Source organism: Cervus elaphus, chromosome 3 (assembly GCF_910594005.1).
Source record: "Cervus elaphus chromosome 3, mCerEla1.1, whole genome shotgun sequence".
NCBI lineage: Eukaryota > Metazoa > Chordata > Mammalia > Artiodactyla > Cervidae > Cervus > Cervus elaphus.
Genome location: NC_057817.1, coordinates 30,206,276 through 30,222,446, shown reverse-complemented (window position 1 = coordinate 30,222,446; position 16,171 = coordinate 30,206,276). Strand labels below are relative to the sequence as shown.

The following is a 16,171-nucleotide window of genomic DNA, read 5'->3' as shown; positions in this document are numbered from 1 at the left end:
GCCTCCGAAGCCTGTAGATTGGATAGCTGAATCCTGCGTCACGCGCCTCCGCGGGAGCGCAGACGAGCCAATCAGGAGCTTGGCGTATTTTACAAACTGGGGAAGTGCCTGGAGCAGAGGCCGAGAGTGTCGGGGGGAAAAGCGAAGAAAGTGGGGGAGACCCTGAGGGGTTCAGGGGGAGGTGCGGCACGGAGATCTTGGCGGGAATGAGGGCTGCCGGCGCTCGTAGGGAAGAGAGGCAGTTCGGGGTCCTGGGACAAAATAGAAGGTTCAGAGTGTCAGATGACCGAAAAGCGCCCTTGCAGGCGCCGGGTCTTCTGGGCGCATGGATTTGGGCGGAGGTAGGAGTATCTGGAATGTCAGCACCGAAACCTCGAACTGGCTGACCTTTGATTCCTGATGCTTTTTTCTCCTTTTCGTTGTAGTCCTCATGACCACCTTCCAAGCCAGGAAGGATCCTCTCCTCCGGGGTGTATCTCCCACTCCTAGCAAGATTCCCGTTCGCTCTCAGAGACGCCCACCTCTCCCCACAGTCAAACCCAGCGCCGTGGACCAGGAGAACCAAGATCCAAGGGTAAGAGGAGCCTGGGGGAGTGAAGACAGTAGCTACAAGGAAGCAGCAATGCACCCCAACGCAGAGCTCAGCTTTTTTTCTCCCTTACCCTAGAGATTGGGGCAGAAGCTCAGTATTCAGCGCCCTCTCGCAGACTCAGCAGGCCCCAGGCTGAAAGCCACATGTCAGACAGAGCAATCTGAGAAATTGGTGGGGAGCCCTCAGCTCCGGAACCCCTTGGAGGAGCTCAGGCCTAGCCATGGGGGTCAAAATGTGGGCCCTAGGCCACCTCCCCAGACAGGTATCTATTGGAGGCTGTAGAACTGGGTGGGAGAATGGGTTGGTGCATTGGGGTTTGGAGGCTTGGTAGTCCTGCCTCTCCTGCTTACTGTAATTCCTAGTCCCTGCTCCTAGAAAGCTCTTTGCTTTTAGAGGCCCTTTCTTTTCTTCAACAGTGTGTCATTTCTTCTAAAGCCTTTTCCTGCTCCCCTAGTCACTATCAATTGTTCTTTGTTCTAATTATTTGCTGAACTTTATTTACTTGTTTATTTATTCATTCATTTATCCACTCATTCATTCATTTATTAGATGCAGCTTATGGGATCTTGGTTTCTGGACCAAGGATTGAACCTGGGCCAAGGCAGTGAAAGCGCTGAGTCCTAACCAATGTACCGCCTGGGAATTCCCTGCAGTTCTTTTATAATATGTCCATACTTTGACTTGAATCTGTTACCTCTCTATGGTTTGATGATAGCTTCCTAGGGATGGGGGCTTTGTCGTATTCATCTCTGGGTGGCGGTGTCTAGAATAGTGTCTTATGCAGATTAAAGTCCTATGAATGTTTGTTGAGCTGAGTTCAGTTATATGAGTCTCTTTGGCTCACTCTTGCACCTCAAGGTGACAATGCTAGGCTCCCCAGCCCCTCAGCCTCCCCTCCTTCCTATCCCTTCTCTCCTTCTCTTCTTCCCTTGCAGAGGGTCCAGGGACCATAGAGTTTGTGGCTGACCCTGCAGCCCTGGCCACCATCCTGTCAGGTGAGGGGGTGAAGAGCTGTCGCCTGGGGCGCCAGCCCAGTCTGGCTCAGAGAGTACTGGTTCGAGGGAGCCAGGGAGGCACCATCCGGAGGGGTCAGGTAATGAGCCGGGATAGGAGGAGATCAGGCTGGGGTAGGCTGAGGAGGGAATCCCGAGCCTGTACTGAGAGTCTCTATTGGGGTCCTAGGATGCCCGGGCCTCTGCATATTTGGCCCCCAGAACCCCTACCCATCGACTGGACCCTGTCAGGGCTTCCTGCTTCTCAAGGCTGGAGGGACCAGGGCCTAGAGGTCGAACCTTGTGTCCCCAGAGGCTGGAGGCTCTGGTGAGTGTTCTTGAGGGGCTGATACTAGGTGCTTCTGGGAACTCCTTCTAAGGACACAGCTCGGCCTTGGGATGGAAGGTACCTCCTGGTGAGCAGAGGTGTTGTATGGAGGCTGATGGGCTTGGTTGTGAAACCTGAAGGTTTGGAGCCTGCTTCTGACTCTACTTTTTCTCTTGCTCCGGTGTGGCTCAGATTCCACCTTTAGGATCTTCCTCTCACCCCTCCGCTCCTCCCTGTTTGCAGGAACTAAGAAGAGAGACCAGTGGCAGCAGCAAGTAAGGAGGGGGTCATTTGGAAAAGAATGATTCAGTGTCTGATACAGGGGTCCCTCAGGGCAGAGCCCTCTGGTAACTTTAGGACTTCCCACCAGCCTGGGGGCGGGGGGAAAATCTGTGAATGCCCAGGGTGAACCCTTGCAATGAAGTTCAGGCCTTTGTAGTCCAGCCTCAATATGGCATCTGTTTCTTCAGGTTGTGAGGGGTGGAACGGGAAAGAAATGAGAGGTGCCATCCCTTGTGTAGTGGCTAGAGCATAGACTGTGGGAACAAATGAGGTTTGGGTTTGATTCCTGACTCTCAGGACTTATGAGTTGTTCAAGCTTGCCTTACCTGCCAAGCTTCAGTTTCTTTAATCTGTCAAATGAGGACAATGTTTGTATCATCATTTGAAGTTGTTGTGAGAATTAGATGATGTTTGTAAAGCACTTAGCACAGTGCCCAGCTCATATCTGGTACTCAGTGACTGCTTGCTACTGTCCTTGTTGTCCTCAGGACTTCAGTGAGCCAGGCCTTGGGATCCCTTCTGGAGCAGCCTGTGCAGCCTGGTGAGTGTGTCTGGCCACGGGGAGAGAACGTCAGCTGGGAGCCTGCATGTAGGGAGCAAACCGAGAGAAAGCTCAGGAGGGCTGTGGCGGGAACGCAGATCAGGAGGAGACAGAGAGGAAGAGACCTTCTCCATAGGCCAGAGGTTTGCCCGGTTGCACTTGTGTCAGAGGAGGTGGTCCCCATTTCTATCCTCTCTCTGCCACTTCCTGCAAGATATACCTTCCACTCACTGTCCTATCGTCAGCTCCTCAGAGCCATCACCACACCCCTAGCCCACTCAGGGTATTCAGATTAATGAGTGACTACTGAGATAGTGCTGGGTTCAAAGGGGTACTGGATGGGTCCCCAACCTTGATGGTACAATGGTGGCTGTCAAACTGGCATACCCTTTCCGGAGGTTGCAAAGCCATGTGCCAGACTTTGATGTGTGTTTCAGACACTACAGCAAATTTCCTGTCTCCTCCTAGCTTCCTCTCTGCCTGAAGGAGAACCTGAAGTTGTCACTCAGTCAGATGAAGGAGGAGGCGGCCCCCTCGGCCTGGCCCAGCGGGTACCATTAAAAGAAACCCGAGATAAAACCCACACCAGGGTGAGATGGGATCCTCCTGGGATGGGTGAAGGGGCAGAGGATGTGCATGAGGGATTCCCCAGCAGCAGTGAGGATTGTGGGTAGAGCCAAGCAGTCCCCGCTTGGATCTCAGCATGTTTATTGGGTCCTGGTTTGTCCTAGATGGACCCAAGCCCTCTCCAGAGTGGCACTGGCCCCTGGAGGCCTCCAGAGGTCACAGTCATATTTATGTCACCATCAGGTCAGTGCTGAGAGTGAGACAGATCTGACAGCTCATTCATTTCCTCCACACACAAGGGTTTATTGACCAGCTACTGTGTGCCAAGCACTGTTCTAGGTTCTGGATATACAATAGGAAATAAGTTCACATTCTAGAAGGGGAGACAGAAAATAAACACTCATGTAAAATATATAGTATGTCAGATGGTTATAAGTTATCTGTTAAAAAAAAGGTAAGGTACTAAATTGTTAGTTGCTCAGTCGTGTCCAACTGTTTGCAATTCCATGGACTACAACCTGCCAGGCTCCTCTGTCCATTGAATTTTCCAGGCAAGAATACTGGAGTAGGTAGCCATGCCCTTCTCCAGGGGATCTTCCCAAACCAGGGATCGAACCTGGGTCTCCTGCATTGCAGGCAGATTTTTTTACTGTCTCAGCCACCAGGGAAGCCCCCAAGGTACTATAAGGGAAGAAGACTGGAGGGAGTGGGTGGTATTGCAGTTTCAGGGGTCAAGCGAGTATCACTGAGGTGTGGCTACGTGAAGAGTAGAAAGATTTGAGGGAGTGAGCCCCACAGATATCTGGGGGAAGAATGTTCCAGGACATGAGAACTTCAGATATACACAGGGGGTCTACCTGTTATGCTTAAGGATCAGCAGAAAAGCAAGACTAAAGCAGAATAAGAAGGAGAGGAAGTGAGGGGTTAGAGCAATGACAGGATCAGGTTGGGTAAGGATTTATAAACCAGCATAAGACCTTGGTTATGACTTGGAATGAGTGGAAAGCCATGGGGAGGGGGATGACCAAGGGAGGGACATGATTTGATTAGCTCTTAAAGAATCTCACTGGTTGCTGAAGTGAGAACAGGACAGAGCAGTGCCAAGTGGGAGGGATCACTCTTCTGCCCGGTTCTTCTCCACAGGACGGCTGTGACTCCTGCCTGATGCCCTCCCCTGGCCAAGCAGTGCCACCTGCCATCACCCGGCCATCACCCTTTGGACGGGCTCAGCGTGTACCATCCCCTGGCCCCTCAGCTCCAGTTTGTATCTGCAGCTACTGGGGGCTGGGCAAGGGCAGAACAGTCTGGCTGGGATCCCTGCTGGTCTCGATCTGTCCCTGCTTAGCCACCCCCATCTCTCCCCAGATCTCATATTCAGTGTTGCGGCGTCTCGCCACCCGCCCCAAAACCCAGTTCACACCACTCCCATCAGCCTCCAGAGTTCAGCAGGTAAGAGGGCGGGGGTGGTCACAGGCCTAGGCCAGGACTGGGGGAGGAAGAGGATGATGGATGGGTACAGGGAGAGTCATGGCATCTCACTTCTGACCCAGGCCCGAGGGTTGAGTGGCCTCTCCCCTCAACCTTGCCCTGAAGAGTCTGCCCTGCCCTGGGTAAGTATCTGAACTTCCCCATCCTGAGATACCTCATTCTGTCCTGTTGATCTCAGGCCCAGCATTTTTGAGGCAGGTGGGCTCTTATGAAAAAGCTGTCTAACCCTCCAACTCTCCCTGCTTCTCTGTTGCCCTTTCTAATCCAAGTCTGGGGACACTCAGTTAAGGACCTGATCCCTTCCTCATGAGGGTGGGACTCAAACTAGTCTTCTTCTTACCCCAACCTTGCTTCCTCATGTGGCCCCCTCTCCTCCCATGTGGCAGGAGCAGATTGCAGTACGGTTATTTGACCAGGAGAGTGGTATAAGGTTGCAGGAGGGGCCTGGGAAGCCACCTGTGTCGACTCCTTATGGACCCCACCCCAGTAGAACCCCCAACTTCCAGGAGCTGAAGATGCAGGTGGGCTGGTGTGGGTAACAGCTTCAATGGCTGATGAGCATTGACAGGGTTGGGACTGAGAAATAGGCATTGGGGCGGGGCATGGGAACAGGACAGTATGGGTACAAGACGTGCTGTTGACATCATGCTCTCTCCTACCCACAGCGCATCAGTATCCTGCAGCAGCTTTTGCGGCAGGAAGTGGAGGGGTTGGCAGAGGGCAAGTGTGCCCCCCTTAATGGAAGCTCCTCTCTGGATATGGTGGAACTTCAGCCCCTGCTGGCTGAGATTTCTAGAACTCTGAATGCTCCTGAAAAAGTACCTGAGGCTTTTCACCTTCCTGGACTGTTACAGCACCCTGAGCTGCCAAAACCCTACTTTCCAGAGGAGTGTGGGGAGCCAGAGCCCTGCCCTGGAGCAAAGCCTGAGGTTGCCCCACCCTGCCCTCCAGCTGAGCCAGGCCCCCCAGAGTCCTGCCTTGGGAGGAGGCCTGAGAAACCAGAGCCCTCCACCCAAGAGCAGCCTGAGGCATCAGAGCCCAGCCCTCCAGTAGAACCTGGACCCCTTCAGGCCTGCCCCCAGGGGCAGGTAGGACTCCCAGAGCCCTCCACTACCGTAGATCCGGGGGTATCAGAAGCCTGCTCCCTGGAACTCAGAAATCCAGAGTCCAGCTCACAGCCCCGCACCAGTCAGTGGGCTCCAGCGACCACCAGCCTGACCTTCTCCTCCCAGCGCCCACTTTGTGCCAGCCCCCGTATCCGCTCACTCCAGTCTCTGAAGCTCTCACCAGGCCCGACAGGTAAGAAGTTGCTTGGGTGGGGTTGTGAACAAAGGAGGTTCTCATCTCTTGCTGGGAGCGGGGCCTACCCTGCACCAGATGATCCCATGCTTTCTTTCCCCTACCTACCTTGCCCCAGCCTGGCTCTCCCACTGGGGTGGGCGGGTGGGTGGTATAGCACCTTCAGCCCTGTACTCCTAATTGGCTTGGCCCTGGTGTAGGGTGAGAAAGGGCAGTCTGTGTTGGAAGTCTTGGACTTCAGAGTCCACCCTGAACTCTCCATGGCCCTTGGCCCTCAGGTCCCAGCCATCCGGCCCCTCGGACCATGGCCCTGAGGCAGCGCCTCAAAGCATGTCTGACCGCCATCCACGGCTTCCACGAGGCCTGCCTGGATGATGAGTGTGCCTTCTACACCAGCCGAGCCCCTCCCTCAGGCCTCACCAGGGTCTGCACCAACCCCGTGGCCATGATGCTGGAATGGCAGGATGCCCTGGTGAGCCTTCGGTCCACAGCCAGCTGTACCTGCACAGAGGCCTGTGGGAAGGGGGCAGGGGGCGGACCTCGGCTTCTTTACAGTGGGAAGAGCTGGCTACAGTTCAAGAATGGCTGGGCTGTGACGAAGTCTTCTCTCTCCCTAGTGTTTTATTCCAGTTGGTTCTGCTGCCCCACAGGATTCTCCGTCATGAGGCATCCGCATCCACTCACTCCTGTCCTGTCTTGCTCCTTCCTTTTAACCTTATTTATTTTCCACACCGTGGATTGGAACTGACACCCTTTTGTCCTTCAATAAAGTTTCTAAAGTGTCCAAGTGTCTTTTCCTGTGGTCCTGCCTAGGCCAGCTACTGCTATGTTGCTCTTGTCCACTTGGTGGCAGTGTTCTCCAACTTAGAGGTCAGCCTTGGGTTCTCCCCCTCCCCCAGCCTCCCTCACCTAGGAACTGACCAGGTCACCCCACCCCTGCCCACTCCCAGCAGGCTCTAAGAGTGAATCTGTTGGGGGGTGGGAGGTGAATGTAGGACTTTGGGGACCTGCTTTTCTCCCTCCTTGAAATCTTGGCCACTCCCAGGAGCCATCAGCAACTCACTCGTCGCATAGAGCTCCCTAGAACTCTTCCCCCCCATGGCATTGGCAAAAAGCAGAAGCACCAGACCCATATCTCTGAGATCATCCCTTGTTAGTGTCACTGGTTGGTGTCTCCCTGTAGTAGAAGGCCTCAAAGCTCTCCTGAAACTGACACCCTTGCTGTATCCGAATAGAAACCCTGGGCCACTCCCCTCCTCTTCTCCCCCAGAGGCAGACCTTGCAGGGATAACTAAACCTTTGCCTCTGACAGTGTAATAGGGTAGGGGTCCTTGAGAGGAGTGAGGAAGGGTTCAGTCACTTTCCCCTACTCTGCACCAAGTTAAGAGGCACCCACATTCTCCAACTTTACTTTATTGGAAGAGGCAGCAGCAGCTGTAGCCCCAGGGCCTAACCCAGATGGGAGTGATATGGAGACTGTACAGGATGAGTTTTAAGTGCTAGGAAAGAACCAACTGGTTCCCCCAGTTCACAGGAAGACTGCCAAAGCTAGAGCCTGAAGCCTGAAAATGAGGGAGGAGGAGATGGCAGAGAAGTCATGACAGGACCAGCGCTTACCCGGTCTCCTCTCCTCCCACCCAGATGTGTTCTCCCTTCCCCAAAGCCAGAGTTTCCCTTCTGTTTTTCGCTCTCCGTGCCTCTATGCTACAGCTAGTGAAACTTCACTAGCTTCCGGCAGAAGAGGGGGCCGTGACCCGTGACCGCGCCGCTCTGCTGCCCCAGCTTTCACAGGCATGCGCACGGATGCTGGTGGTCCCTTCCCGAGGCGCTCTGCTCCTCCACGGGCTTGCTCAGCTCCCCAGCCACGCAGTTACACCCCATAGCACTACGAGTCCGCCCATTAAGGCCACCTCCGGGAGCAGGAGGATCCGTCCACCGCCGGCTCTCAGGATGGGGTGGTGCCTTGGGTGGGGCAAGCTGAAGGTGGTAGGGAGGGGAGCAGAGGCGAAGGGCGAGCGAGGGCGCCCAGGGACGGGGGCCGGCTCAGTCCGGGTAGATGATGAAGCCAGAGAAGGTGCTGTACTTGTTGGTGTTACCGCCGTGCACCTTCCCGCCGTCCAGCTTGATGAAGACTTCGTCACCCACATCCAGGTGCAGGATCACGCTGTTGCTGGCGTAGTCGTAGTTCTGGTCGGCATCCTGGGCGATGGCGCTGGCCCGGACCTAGTAGGGAGAACAGGACAACCCACTCACGCTTTCTACGGAGCTGGGGTGAGGAGGGGTCGGTCAGGGAGGTGGAACTGGACCTGTGAAAGCAACACGACGGTAACAGACTGCAGGGGTCGGGAAAGACAAGGTGCTCCGCAGGCACCGCCATTCATTCACTCACTGCCGGGAAGTGGGCAAGTTTCACGCCTTCTCTGGTCCTCCATTTGAGCTATAAGGTGGGAGGTAATAGAACCTACCTCATCAGGTTGTTTGGATTAAATGAGTTACTACACGTAAAGTGTGTTAAAACATGCTTCGCACAAAGGAAACGCTATATAGATTTTCTATTAGTATTATCACTTAAAAAATAAGAGTTCGACGCTAGGATAATTTCTAAGATTCTGAACGCGCTTTGACCTCCTAAACTCGTGTTCCCATCCCCCGGTGACAGGGCATAGGCATGCCTGTACGTGTGCAAGCAAGGGAGCGGGCTGTGGGAAGGTGCCAGTCTGTATAATCGCCCCTCCTAGCACACGAGGGTGCCCCGACGTGGGGGTCGGGTCGCTTTCCGCCCCAACAGGTAGCCCCTCCCCTTTCTGGTCTCGCTGCTGCAGGTCGCCTCGCGCCGCCAGCCCCCTCCCCACCCTCCCTCTTCCTGTCCCGCCGGGGGCTGGTTATTAACTCATTAATTATTCATCATTATTCTAATCACTATTTACCGTCCCCAGGGCCGCAGCGCCCGCACCACAGAATACAGAGTGGGAGCCGCGGGGCCCTCCCCCCTCGGGAACTGACACATTCTAGATACACACCCCCCCACGGCCCCTCACAGACAGCCCGCATAGGCCAAGCACACCTACTCCGTGCCACAAGCAGGTAGACACCGCCCCACTCTCACACCTCCGAACCCCGCACCCACAGACACACTTCATCATGCACACACACTCTACAGTCTGACACATAGGCTCTCACTCCCTTTCCCTGGGTTCCTGGGGTGGCTCTGCTGGGAGGAGACCCCAGTGTAGTGCCTGTGGGTCTTGGAGGCGAAAGGTGCTGCAGCTGTAGCAAGACCTGGGGTTTGGACAGCTGGAAGGAGCTGGCCAGATGCGCCATGGTCAAATGACCCCATCAGACAGCAGGGTGAGGAGGTCACAGCTCAGCCCTAACCTTACACCCTGCGGCTTCTAGCCTCCCAGGCACAGTTCCCCACCCCACCCCAAGGCCTCTCTCCCTCTCTGTGTCTCAAACGGGACACTGAGCTGAGTCTTTGGGGCTTTTCTCCCAAGCTAAGGCAGCAGTGACTCCGACTCTGACCACAGGACCCGGCTGGGGTCCGAGGCTTCTGTCCTTTGCCTCCTTCCTTCTCCCAAATTCGTTCCTGCAGACCACCTGGCTGGCCCTTGAGCTGCCACATCTTCTACCTCTGCCTACTGACTCTGTATTAGCTGAGGGTAAAGGCCACTTTAAAACCAGGGACTCCAGGCCTTGGAACTAGCAATAGAGTTGCCTGGAAAACAAGCAAGTGTTTTCTTTCTTTTTTACTTTATCCTCAAAAATTTAAGCTTAATGCCCCCACACGGGAGCAGCCACCAACTGCTCACCGCCTGTAACTCAGATTCCATACTAATTTGAAAGAGCCGGACTCTGGTAACTAGCTCATGGAGTGACTGTGTAACCTAAAGGCCAGGAAAGCTGCAGGAGACAGGAGGAGAAAAGAAGCTAGTCGGCAGGGTGAGACACCAGAGAGGTTTGGTGTATAGTTGCCTACAGACGGACTGTGAGGTAGCAGCTGCTTATACAATAAGATTTGCGTTCTAATTCTGACACCCTTCCTAACGTCCCTGTGAGACCCTGGGCAGGTCATTTCCTTTCTCTGGCCCCCAATTCCTTTTCGGCTAAGTGAAGTGATTTCTAAGTTCTTGGCAAGCTGACCTTCTTGGATTTAGTGACGCTGTTTGGGGAAGAGATTCGGGTTGTGTAATGAAAGCAGGGGGATTTAGAAAGCTTCCCTGTCTGGGGCTGGGTGGGAGAGGGGCATCTCACCTGTCCATTCTTCATCAAGTCGGCCCACATGCTGGTGCCGTCACCGCCGCGCATAAGCACATGGTAAGCGAAGAAGTAGACACCCGGCATGGGGCAGGTGAACTTGCCACTGGCCGCCTCATAGGCGTTGCCCACGTTGGTCACCACGTCGTCGAAGCGCAGCACCTCGTAACCCTCGTGTGGCCTCCGTAGGCCAGCATAGAAGGCAATTCGAGGCACGTAGCCGGCAGGGGGCGCCACTCCGCCGGGGCCTGGGCCGGGAGGGCCCGGAGGACCTGGCCTGCCCGGCTCTCCTGGAGGCCCTCTAGGACCTGGTGGTCCCGGGGGCCCTCGCAGACCTGCCTTCCCGCGCCGGCCCGCCTCTCCCTTGGCGCCGGGAGGGAAGGGGGGCACGGAGGCGGGCGCGCCGTCGGGTCCTGGGCCTCGCGGCCCGTGCGGGTCGCACACCATGCGGCAGCGACCCAGCATCTCGTAGTGCGCCGGCCCCTGGGAGCTGTGCACTAGCAGCGGAATGGCCACCAGCAGCAGCAGCACCATGGCCACCCCGACGGCCGCGCCCGCCACCCGCTTGCGGCGGCTCAGCCGCGACGCGGCCAGGGCCAGCAGGTCCTCCTCGCTCTTGGGCGCAATGGTGCCGGAGGCCTGGGGCTTCCCGCGGGCCCCGGAGGCGGTGGCCGGGCTCGGGCTTGGGTCGGGACTCCCCCGACGGCTGCGCCCGGCCCCCCTACCCCTTCGGGCTCCCGCCTCAGCGGTGCCGTTCCCCAAACCTTCCGTCAAGGCGGAGGTTCCCCCGTGGACCAGAGGCAGCTCCAGACGGTTCGGAGTCCGTGGTCCTCTATTACCCTCTCGTTCAATCTAACGTTCCCGGGCGCCTGAAATCGGCGGCTTCTCGGACGGCTGGTTTCTTACGGATCTAGGATGCCTGCTCTCCGGACAGCTGCTTTCTCGAGGATGGCGGCGCCTAGGTCCCCGGCTACCCAGACGGATCGTTCTAGCCGGAGCTGGGACTGCTCTCCGCGCTCTGGACGTCCCGGGCTCTGCGCTGCGGGTGATGCCCACCGGACGCGACCTCCTCTGCAGGTTTGCGCTCTGGCTCTCGGAGAGCCCTGACCCACCTTTCTACCCTAGCCGCGGCCCCAGCCCTCTGCTGGAGCCCTGGCCCCACGTCTTCCTCCTGCTAGCGCTCTCCCTCTCTGCGTCCCTAACCTTCCTCCCCTCCCTCCCTGGGCGGCAGTGCGGGTGGTGTGAGCCGGCGCGCGGCGGGAGCCGCTATAAGCGGCCGGGGGGTGGGGGGGGCCTGGGGGGGCGCCGAGCGACCCCTGGCGCCCAAAGAGGGAAGCGTGGAGGCGGGGCAGGCCTCGGCCCCCGTCCCGCGTCCCCCCAGCCTCTCGGTTCCTGACCCGCTCTTAGCCAGTTCTGCAGGGATTCACTGCCCCCACCCTATCCTTACTTTCACCCTCTACCCTGAGTTTGGTATTCCCAGAGCCTGAAGGCGGCCACAAACAGCGATGGGATAAAAAAGCGGTCGAGATACACATAAGAAGATAGAGGTAGATTCCTGAGCAAAAATGAGCCCTCCCTGGCTCCCCCCACCCCCACCAAAAAAAAAAAAAAAAAAGCCCGCAAGCAAACAAAAAGGACTAGGAAAGAATAGAAATTTGCCACTCAGTGCCCATGACCAAATAATATATGGTCAAGGGTTCAACGGGTACGTGTTGGCCCGAACTGGAAAAGGCAAATCTCCAGGCACCTCTACTACCCTCGACCCCAGGGTTGAGGGGCGCAGAGCAAACGAGAGAGCGAGGGAACAGAGTGAGCAAACAGACCAGCCTGGGGACAGGAAACCTACAGGAAAGCAGAGGAGCTACAGAGAAATCAAAGGGCCGGAAAGCCAAATAGAGACGCAGAGACAGAGACAAAGCTTGGCAGAGAGACTGACAGCCCCAGAGGGGGAGAGGGGGAGACAGAGACGGAGAGAGAGAGACGGGAGCCAAGACAGGTTGACAGATCGAGAGAGAAATGTAAATGGCGCTCTGCAGAGAGACACCCAGGTCCGTGTTCGGACTCCAATGTGACATATCAACTGTGGGGAAGACGCGGAGGCGGGGCGCTTCTTGGAGCAGTGTGGTAGGCTCCGGGCCTGTGCCTTGCGACAGTGTGCTGGCAAGTGTGGACGTGTCCATGGGACCCTGGCCTTGTGTGTCCCTGGGTGAGTGGGATTGTGGATCGTGTGTTGTCTTTGTGTGTATATGTGTGAGGGCTGTTGGAAGGGAGGTTTTATATTTGTCTTTCTCCTAGTCCCTAAATGTGGTACCCCACAAATGTCATCTCTCCTATCTCAGGACTGAAGTGTTGAGTTTACTGGGGAGAAAGAGTCAGAAGGCCCTGCAGGCCCAGTCCAGCCCCACCGCTGCCCTTGTCCTAGACCTTGGCCAGCACCAGGATCTCTGCCCCTTCCCCCTCCCTCAAAGGGCTGCGGTCAGATGGAATCTCAGAGAAGTTGGACCTCACATAATGAATGTTTGGGGGAGGGATTTGAAATTGGCTATGCAAAGTAATAGAACAGATAATGCAGATTCAGTGCTAGGCACCCTCCTGTGAGAGGTGAGTGGTCATTCCTGTGGCCAAGAGGAAACATCCTTCCTCAGGATCTGGCCCCTCGAGGGGAAATTTCCTGCTCACAGGGTCTCCGGGGGCCAGAAGCTTCAAGAAGGGGTCCCAGGACTGGCAAACTGGGATATTTGGAGGCCCTGGAGGTGGAAAGCTGCAAAGGATCTCTTGGAGACTAGAATAAGCCACTACTGTAATGTATAAAAGTACAATACATAAAATGAGAGTCCAGGGTACATCAGGGCATGATTATTGGGTGGAAGGTAATTCCTTCATCTCTTGTTTCCTGTACCCCTTCTCTGCACCTCCCAGCCCATAATGGTGCAGGAAGAAAGAGGTTGCTGAGGCTTGGCCTGTTGGAGGGAGGCCCCCTACGCGCTTGAAAGGGTTGGGAGAGAAAGGATTGGCAGTCAGTGGGGGAGGGGCCTCCTCCAACCATAAATACAAATTTTATTCAAGGTCTTTGTCGCCATTTGTCTTCCTCGGGGGGCTAAGGGCCATGTCGCCCCGTGCATGTCTAATTCCAAATCTGCTCCCCCAGGCTGGATGATGGATGGATCAGAGAGGAGAGAGCAGGCCAGGGCTCACACTGGCCTCCCTGGCCGATCCTCAAGCCCCATCGACCCCAGGTCGTTCCACCTCTCCCTCCTCCTCCCCCTTCTCCCACCACCCACTCACTAAAGGCCCTCTCTGCTCAGCCCTGCTCCCCACCCCTCTCTCCGACTTACCAAGGCCCTCTTTTTGAGCTCCTCCACCTCAGCCCTTTCCAGGTCCTAGCCCTCTTCTCTCTGGAGCTTGCCTTCTCCTCCTGTCCCCAGCCCAGACTGTGAGCTTCGGTGACCAGCAGGGCTGCAAGGCGGCAGCGGGTGTGTGTGGTGGGGGAAGCAGGCTTGGCTCACAGGAGCCGAGGGGCCAGCTCCATGAATTTATTCATGTTCTGTTGCTCTTTCCCCACGCTCTGGAATGAAGCTGCCAGCTCACCAGGTCCTTATTGCTTCCCCTGCAGCTGTCACATTCGGCTGAGGAGGGACCTGGGTAGGGTCAAGGCCAGCTAGTGCTCCTGGGGCCAGAAGCCAAGTGTCTGGGCTCAAGAGGAACTGCTGGGGCCCAGGCTGGGTCTGGAACAATTTACTCAGAGCTCCTTGGGCAAACTGAACTGGGAGGCCCAGGGAGGTGATGTGGTTGGGAATGGGAAATAGGTAGAGAGATGTGCTTCAGGGCACAGAGTGGGCAGTGGAGGAGGGGAGAGGGGGAGAAAGGCTTTGAGTCCCCTAGGTGCCCCCTATTGAAAAGCACAGCCCAGTCTGAATTCTGCCTTACCCTCTGCCCTTGACTCTCTACTAACCCTGACCCTAATCCCAACGTATCCACTTGACACTTCTCCAATCGTAAAATAAACCCTAACTCCATAACCTGATGCAAAATGGATCTCATCCTCACCTGTTCTGTCCTGGAACCCAGGGGTCTCCCAAGAATTTTCTCCAGGGCTTACAACCAGGTGTGTGTCAGAGTTCTGAGGACTAGACTTTAGATTAGCATGTGATTAGCATATGATTTGCATGTGATATATCCCTTCTACTCTGAGGAAGTTTTCTTGTTAAAATTTTATGAAGTCTAGCCGAAAGGTCCTGGCTCCTTGAAGTTTTTTTGTTCCTTCTCCCACACTCCTTGTCACAGACCCCTTCAAGGGAAGAAAGGGAGTGAGGAAATGAGCAATAGAAAACTCATGGGAGGAAAGATCCTGGCAGTGTGATTGACTCCTGTCACTTGAAGGGTAACCTCCACAAGCTTCAGTTTCCTCACCTGTAAGTACAGAGGAACCAGCTGGTTGATGTTACATTAAGATAAAAGGAAATGCCTCTCTCCCCCACGCACCCTCTCCTTCCCCACCTTTCAGGGCCATTATACTGTGGTTCCTCTCCATTTTCCTCCATCCCACCCCCATACACACACTCTGGCTTTCAGTCCCCACATGTTAACCTAACACAATTGCTTCCTGTTCTGGAAGCAATCTGAGTTGCATGGTACCAGACTCCTGGTATGAAGAGAAAGGAAAAGTGCCCACCTGAGAGGACAGAGAAAACATGGATAGGGAAATAGTATGATCGAGTGCTTACAGTATTTTAGAGCTCTTACAAGTAAGTTCTCTCATTGCATCCTCTGAGAGGTGGGTATATTGTCTCCATTTTACAGATGAGGAAACTGAGGAGAAAGGCTTGCCCTGTATCACCCTGTAAGTGGCAGCCCTAGAACTCGAGTTTTGATCTCCTGGCTTCCTTTTCACTGCCCTGGAGAGGAAAGATGACACCCAAGGCGGTGAAAGGGCGAGAAAAGCAAGACAGAATTGGGGAGAGAGATGTGAATGGGTTTCAGGGAAGACCTATCAGTTTGAGGCCAACGCGGCAGGGCCTTGGCTCAGCGTGTCCCCCATCCTCCACCCCCAGCCCTGACTCCCAACTGGTGCTCAGTTGTTAGCTAATGGATGTTGGCCCAAGTCAGCTGCGGAGATGAGCCAAGTCCGAAGGGGAGAGGGAAGAGAAAAAGGAAGGAGAAGGAAACAAAGACAACCCAGAAAAATATGCCCCAGAGGCGGAAAGCAGGAGAGCCGACCGGAGTTGCTGAGGACCGCTCTCCTCGCCGCACCGGCGGGAACACAGTTGCGGCCCAAGAACCTTCGTACACTTTGCCCTCCCGCGCGGGGGTCGACAGGCCTCAGTGAAGGGCAAGAGCGCAGGTACGCCGCCAGGCCTAGGCCCTCCATTCATCCGCCGCGCAGTTCGGTGCAGCCTTAGCTTTAAAGGGTCGCCGCCAGAGCTCTTGGGACTGAGAACAGGCTCCTGGCTCCACAAGGAGCGGGTAGAGATGGCTCCCCAGCTATCTGTCAGGCCAGATCACGCTGACTTCCTTCCGCAGCCCTGGACCCCTTGCCAGGTGCGGTTCCTCGCCCTAGCCTCTCTCTCTCCACCTCCTTCTTCTCCCGTCTCCCCGCCGCTGTCCACCAGCTCCAGCCTCCAGTTAATGAAATCTGGCGAGCGGCCGCACAGACGGCGGTCGGTCCCTTCATTTCTCCGCCGGGACAGTGGATCCCGTCGTGGGAGACCGACGGGTGAGCAGAGGATAGGTGATGCGGTGAACCGAGGGCCGGTCTCCGACTGGTGAGAGCCCGAAGCGCTGGAGGCAGCGCCAAGCTGGAATCTTCGAAGGCTCGGCGAAACGAGGTC

At 55.9% G+C, this 16,171-nt stretch overlaps 3 protein-coding genes across 7 annotated transcripts in view; 2 read left to right on the top strand and 1 right to left on the bottom strand.

The window, feature by feature from the left end:
* Nucleotides 1–16,171, top strand: part of LOC122682197 (tubulin alpha-1C chain-like) — a 1,110,822-nt gene that overhangs the window by 56,469 nt on the left and 1,038,182 nt on the right. The gene's annotated exons all lie outside the window — the stretch shown is intronic.
* On the top strand, nucleotides 69–6,873 carry LOC122682073 (trophinin associated protein). 5 transcript variants are annotated; one of them, XM_043884816.1, is made up of 15 exons: nucleotides 188–341; nucleotides 426–574; nucleotides 668–854; nucleotides 1,528–1,685; nucleotides 1,775–1,912; nucleotides 2,105–2,187; nucleotides 2,683–2,735; nucleotides 3,204–3,325; nucleotides 4,446–4,562; nucleotides 4,668–4,751; nucleotides 4,853–4,912; nucleotides 5,177–5,311; nucleotides 5,456–6,089; nucleotides 6,368–6,561; nucleotides 6,707–6,873. In XM_043884816.1, the coding sequence occupies exons 1-15, from the start codon at nucleotides 326–328 to the stop codon at nucleotides 6,752–6,754; spliced, it is 2,178 nt and encodes a 725-aa protein (XP_043740751.1). In that variant the 5' UTR covers nucleotides 188–325; the 3' UTR covers nucleotides 6,755–6,873. The 5 variants fall into 5 exon arrangements, with proteins under 5 accessions (XP_043740731.1, XP_043740751.1, XP_043740742.1 ...); XM_043884796.1 differs by lacking the exon at nucleotides 188–341 and adding an exon at nucleotides 69–181 and having other exon boundaries at nucleotides 4,446–4,751; XM_043884807.1 differs by having other exon boundaries at nucleotides 2,156–2,187; nucleotides 4,446–4,751.
* Nucleotides 8,133–11,578, bottom strand: C1QL4 (complement C1q like 4). Its single transcript, XM_043885164.1, has 2 exons — nucleotides 10,341–11,578; nucleotides 8,133–8,312 (listed from the first exon to the last, which is right to left on the bottom strand). The coding sequence occupies exons 1-2, from the start codon at nucleotides 10,875–10,877 to the stop codon at nucleotides 8,133–8,135; spliced, it is 717 nt and encodes a 238-aa protein (XP_043741099.1). The 5' UTR covers nucleotides 10,878–11,578.